Source organism: Prinia subflava, chromosome 13, assembly GCF_021018805.1.
Source record: "Prinia subflava isolate CZ2003 ecotype Zambia chromosome 13, Cam_Psub_1.2, whole genome shotgun sequence".
In the NCBI taxonomy this organism is placed as follows: domain Eukaryota; kingdom Metazoa; phylum Chordata; class Aves; order Passeriformes; family Cisticolidae; genus Prinia; species Prinia subflava.
In genome coordinates this window covers 1,661,728-1,667,727 of record NC_086259.1, presented here as the reverse complement: position 1 = coordinate 1,667,727, position 6,000 = coordinate 1,661,728, and the positions used below count along the sequence as shown (strand labels likewise).

Here is a 6,000-nt window from a genome sequence, read left to right as displayed (position 1 = left end):
ATAATAAAATGGTTCTGTGAATGGCTCATTGTTAAACGCACACGTAGTCATGTTCATGTCTGCAGGAAAGGGAAACACTGTTTCCTGACAGTGATGGTGAAGTTCCAGAAGTAACACTTCTACCTGTCCCCTCCATGCTATACAGTTCCTTGGCAGGGTCCTGTGGGGACTTCAGCTGCTGCCGCCTCTGGTCCCGGCTGTGAGAGCTGGTGGCACCCCTGGGGCTGGGGACTGCCACAATGGCTGAGGCCTGGGGGCCTCCAGGGCTGCCCTGTTTATTTTCCAAGGCCTCAGGGCTGGAATCATGGTGGAGAAAGTCTGGCCAATGTTGTAGCTGAGGAGAGGAGTAGGACTCACTACCACTTTTGGCTACTGAAGCTGCACTTTTCTAACCAGATGAAAAGCCCAGGAGTCCCTCACTGTGCTGTGGTGTGTGACCAAGAGACCCTGGCCAAACAGGCATGGTGCTCTCAGCCACTGGAACTTGCAAGAAGCTCTTAGAGGTTGCCCTTCACCTCAGTTTCTTTGTGTCCTCTCTGCTTCTCTCTGAATCCTCAGTTGGCAGGGCTGTGTTTTGACTCCTGTCCTCAGTAGGTAGGACTGGTTTTTGACTCCCAGCTGTGAAATCCAGGTCTCCTCACTGGAGGTGTTCCTGAGGTGCCTTTCCTGGTGGTGTCAGGCTGGGAGGCTGCAGTGCCCAGATGTGGCTGGATGTGGTGACATGGAATAGTCACACTGTTCAGCAGCATTAGAGGACTGACCTCATAACTCCCCACCAATCCAGACAGGTTTCCTTCTGTCTTCCTTCTTTCTTAGAACTTGCAGTTTCTTCTTGTATTAATTCCTACTTCTGACTCAGCAAAATGATTTGCCCACTTCCCATGCTGCTCATGGCTTCAGAACCAGTGTGCACACCACACTCCTACACTGGGAAAATGCACAATTCCCTGCACTAAGGCACTGAAAGCTACCAGATGTTTTCCTAAAGCAAGCTCTTTATTAGCTTTTCAGGGTGGGGCTTAGTTTTTCTTCTTTTCCCCCAAATGAAAAGCTGAGGAAAAGTTTCAGCGCTTTTTACATTGAGAATTTCAAGGGGGAAAAAGCCTCCTATCTGATGCCAAAGTTAAACTCTAATCACTGCTCAGCTCTCCTGGAATTTGGCAGCATACCAGTGCTCCTTCCCTTTGGTAGGTCATGTGGAAATACCAGAGCCTTTTCTTAAAGAACCTCTCAGCTCTTTTCAGGTGCTTGCACAGATGTAACTTCCCTGTTAGGATTCTGATGCCTTTTACACTCTAAACTGCATTAAACCACCATTCTTAATAAGCACCATTCAGATCTACAAAATTTTATGTTTAAGCATTAAAATATTTTTAAGTGTGTTAGAACTATATAAATGCACTTTAAAAATCTGGATTTAAGTTGATATTCCTATTCTACTGGAATAGAATCACAGCTTTTAATCGTGGAAATAGCACTTAAATGTGCTTAATGAAAACCCATAACTGGTTCACAAGTTTATGAAAGGTTGTAGGAATAGCTGAGATGAAGGTTGAGAGATGAGGGTCTCTTTATTGAGTTTCTTCACTAAGAATATTTAAAATTCTCTTTCAACCGCTTTTTACATCTAACTCACCAGCTGGTTTTAATTTATGACCAGTGTCCTGGAGATTCTTTCTGTTGGGGAGTTTTTAATTCTGTCAAAGCTGACCTAACTGTTCCGTAACAAACAGATCATTTAATTACAGTGTCTATGAACAGCCTACTTGGTTTTTCCCTCAGTGCTGTTTCTTCCTTGTTTTCACTCTTCGATCGTATTTTAGCTGGATGTGAAGAACTCAGTGATGAATTCCCTGATCTGATTAGCTCAATACTATGGTGGTGTCTTGAGTGCTGATCACTGACCCAGTTCCCCATTTTCCTGGTCTCTGTGAGCAGGCACACAATGGAATGGCAGGCTGTGCTGGAAACTTGTAAAGCCAAAATTATCTGAGAGCGATCTGATCCGCCCGGGATGAATGCAGTGACCTTTTTCCTGGATCAGTACTTTTATTTACATATTAAACGTAGACATTTTTTTCCTTCCCGCGCTGCAGAGCTGAAAAGGTGCCATATCAGGCAAGAATGTGTGTAAAGGATTCCTTTGTTAAATGTTGGCAGCAGCCTCAGCAGGCCTTGCCAAGTCAGTCCAGCCCACCCACCCATCCAGGAGCAGGCCAGGGATCCCCGGCACGGCCGGGCTTGGCATGGGCCCTCCTGGCAGGGCTGTGCCCTGGAGCTGGGACATTCAGGAGCTGCCCCTGCAGCTGGGACACTCAGCACACGCTGGGACCAGCCCTCCTCTTGCCCCAGGAACACCCTGCTGGAGCAGAGCTCGCTCGCTGTGCTCTCCCTACCCCGGAAATTGGCTGCCCAAAACCAGAAGGGTTCGGTGTGTCTGTACCTCTCAGCACCCCCAAACTGCTCTCATGATTGAAATACATTTACACCTCATGTCCTCCACTCCATGGGAGAAGGAAGTTATTAAGGAGTTTGCAGAAGGGTGTGCAGGAGGCACTAAGCAAACAGCCAGAATAAAGATCTGCCACCTCACCTTTTGCTAAACCGCTCAACAATCAACCCCTTTGTCCTTCAACACTACCTTTTGATTCTCTTTCAACACACTGATGTGGTTTGATTAGAATTGCAAAAGATTGACCAAAATAATACTCACTGGATATTTCAGAAACCTTGTTTTGCCCAGGATAGTTTTCTGGAACTGCCACAGCAGTCCTTCACAATAAAGGCTAAATGTCTCTGCATAAATATGCATAACCTGTTTCCTGAAACAGCCATGGAGCCTTAAGTTACAATCCAGAGATGCTCTCCTAACTGACAACCACATACTCACGATACTTCCTGCAAGAAAAAGAGCTTTATGAGAGTTCTGATTTCCCCAGAGTTATACAAGAACTGAAATAAGAGACTGTAAACACCGATATAAATACCAGCCCTGTGCCATAGCAGGATTTTCCCCTTACACTTACTTGATATTATATTGTTAGGCCAAGTTCATGTGACCCAAGCAAGAGTTACCCTTCTCCATGCTTTGCTCATGTTTCTTATTTTTTTCTTTCCCTACCACTCACACTTCACCAAAGGGCAATGACTTTCTTTTACACATCTCCCAACTCTTCACCTTGTTTGAGAGTATCGGCCTCTCCCAGGCCCAGGGTATAGCAGAGAAGCTGTGGAAGGACTTTGCACTGTCAGCTGTGGCTCCAGTTAACCAAGCCACGACTGTCAGTGTGAACAAACCCCTGACTCTTTCCCTGGTTCTCTCTCCGAGGCTGTCTCCTTGCCCCTCCTTCTTTGGTGATGTTTATTCAGAGGCCAAACGAAAGAAGAAAAAATATCTTGAAATCAAAAATCACGTGTACAGGGCAGAACCTATGAAAAAAAGGATCAAAGGAGTTTCAAGGAACTGAAAGGGAGACATGAAGTAGAACGTACAGGTAACTGGAAAAGAAATCCCCATAGAAAGGGTAATCCACAGTGTTCGTGGATTACAGCAGAACTCAGAACAGTCAGACTCTTGGAGGCCAGAGGAAGATGCTAGAATTGTTAATGTGTTGAAGTCCTGTACTGTGGAACAGGTGACAGTGCAGACTGTCAGTGACAAGAACTGGAGCACGGGTCTGTCAGAGCCTGCCTGATAACCATGGCAGATCACAGGATGCAACACGGAACACCTGAGCTTCACCATGGTACACAGCGGTCTGGCTGTGTTTAAAAAAATAAGGTAGCTGCATTTCACTCACCTGGATTTGCCAGGTTATGTTGCAATTTGTCCTTAGTTGTCGTGACATAGAAAATGTATCCCCAAAACTGGATGCAGAGCCAGTTAAAGCTGCCTTGGAAATATCACTGCTTCGAAACATAACACTCGCGGAAGAACGGCGCGGAGGTTTCCGCTGCCGGAGCCGCTCGGGCGCAGTGTCGGCACAGGGGCTGGGCCGTGAGCCCGGGGCAGCTCTCGGAGCCTGCTCGGAGCCGGCCCCGCGGGGGCCGAGCTGGGGCTATGAGCGCACCTCGGCGCAGCAGAAAAATGAGCGGCCGCGGGCCGGGCGGGGCAGCGATAGCAGCCCGGGCCGGGCCGGGCCGGGCCGGGCGCGGTGCCCGGACAGGTGCGCGGCCCTCCCCGCGGGGCGGGCGCGGCGCAGGCACCGCCCGACTGCGCGCCCTCCGGGGCGGGACCTGCCCGCCCTTTCCGCTCCGCGCAGGGGGAGGAGTGGCTGCGGCGGCGCTGCTCGGAGCTGGGCTGCTCTGCCGGGACCGGGACCGGGACCGGGACAAGGACCGGGCTCGGGATCAGAACCAGGGCAGCGGAGCCGGGAGCGCGCCCCCGAGCGGCGGGGCGGGCTGCAGCGCTCGTGGCTCCTCGCCCGTGGCCGGGGCACGGCTCCACACCGGGACAGCGGGGCTCCGCTCCGCGCCTTTCCGCACCGCACCGGGGCACCGCTCCGCGCCCCCTCCGCGCCTTTCCGCACCGCACCGGGGCACCGCTCCGCGCCCCCTCCGCGCCTTTCCGCACCGCACCGGGGCACCGCTCCTCGCCTCTCCGCGCCGCAGCGCGGCCCCGCTCCGCGCGATGCTGCCCGGGCCCTCCCCGCGCCGCTGCGCCTGAGGCGGGCGCGGGGCGAACATGCAGCCCTCGCTGCCTTAGCTGAGCGCGGCGCTCGGGCCGGAGCCCGCGGCCACCTCCCGGCGGCACCGGCGGCACCGGCACCATGAGGAACGGCGATGACCTGGAGGGCTTCGACGGCGAGGCGTCCAGCGCCTCCATGATCTCGGCGGCCAGCAGCCCCTACCAGCCCACCACGGAGCCCGTCAACCAGCGCCGCGGGCTGGGCGGCCTGCGCTGCGACCTGGACTACCTGCGGGGCACCTTGGGCAAACTGAAGCTGGCCGAGGTGGTGAGTACCGCGGCGGGGAGCGGGGCTGTGGCCGGGCGCTGTGAGGGGCGGGCCCGGCCGGGCCGTGCGGGCTGCCGGGGCTGCAGGAGCGCGTTTCACCTGGCCGTGTGCCCGCGGATGGCCGGCGTGCCGAGCAAACTACCGCCGCAGGGCCGGGACAGCACGGCAGGCAGCCTCTCGGTAGCAGTGGCACACGTTCCGACCCCGTGCAGGGCGTCGCGGTGCCCGGGGACGCCCCCGGCCGTGCCCGGTGAGGCTCCGCGGTTCCCTGTGGGACCCGTCCGGTGCCGGGTGCGGAGCGCGGGGGGCGTGGGATCCGCCCGGAGCTCGCAGAGCCCTCGCTCGCCTGCTTGCCCTTAGCGGCCTGAAGTTCTCTTAAATGCACGGAACAAAAGGAAAGAAACCATTAAAATAAACCCGAACACCAAACGTGAGGTTTTGTACTGTGAAACTGAACGTGAGCTCCGTTCGTTCGTGTACTTTGGACACCTGAGCTGGTTCAGTTTGGTGGAGCCCGTGCAAGGCTCGGACCACCCCAGCAGTGAAACACATAATAAACACCAAAGCGTTTCAGCAGTTTCTGTGGTGCTAGTGCTGATGTTTGACTTCATCTGATCTGCTTTCCAAGTCACTATGATATTTATATTTTTCGAGTCAACAAATGTGTTTTTCAGGATATTAGGAAAAAAGGTGTTTTATGAAAATGGAAATCACCTTGAAGTGATTTTAAGTAATTTCTTACAGGGTGCTGCAAATTCTTGTAACTTAAAATAAACAAGTTATTTGAGAAGAGTGATGCCAGCAGCATTTTAATATTTCATATATATAGCTTTGGCATTTAAAACCATTGCTGGTTAGTACGAGGCAGAACTTGCACATACAGGTTTCATGAAAAACACATTGAAGTATCCTGGCTTCAGCTGCACACAAGTTTATAGAGCACTCTGGTGATGAATTCATTTTTTATGAATGCCCAGTAAAAGCCAGGATTTGGAAGTGTGATTTGTTTTCCTCTCATCTCCTCGGCGCAGGGTAAGATCTGTGC

At 52.7% G+C, this 6,000-nt stretch overlaps 1 protein-coding gene across 1 annotated transcript in view; it reads left to right on the top strand.

Moving 5' to 3' along the window:
• The first annotated feature begins 4,563 nt into the window (after positions 1-4,563).
• CMTM4 (CKLF like MARVEL transmembrane domain containing 4) overlaps positions 4,564-6,000 on the top strand; it is a 37,236-nt gene continuing 35,799 nt past the window's right edge. Inside the window, exon 1 of the mRNA XM_063411112.1 lies at positions 4,564-4,955. Coding sequence (XP_063267182.1) covers positions 4,770-4,955 — 186 coding nt within the window. The 5' untranslated portion in view covers positions 4,564-4,769. The remainder of the gene's footprint in view (positions 4,956-6,000) is intronic.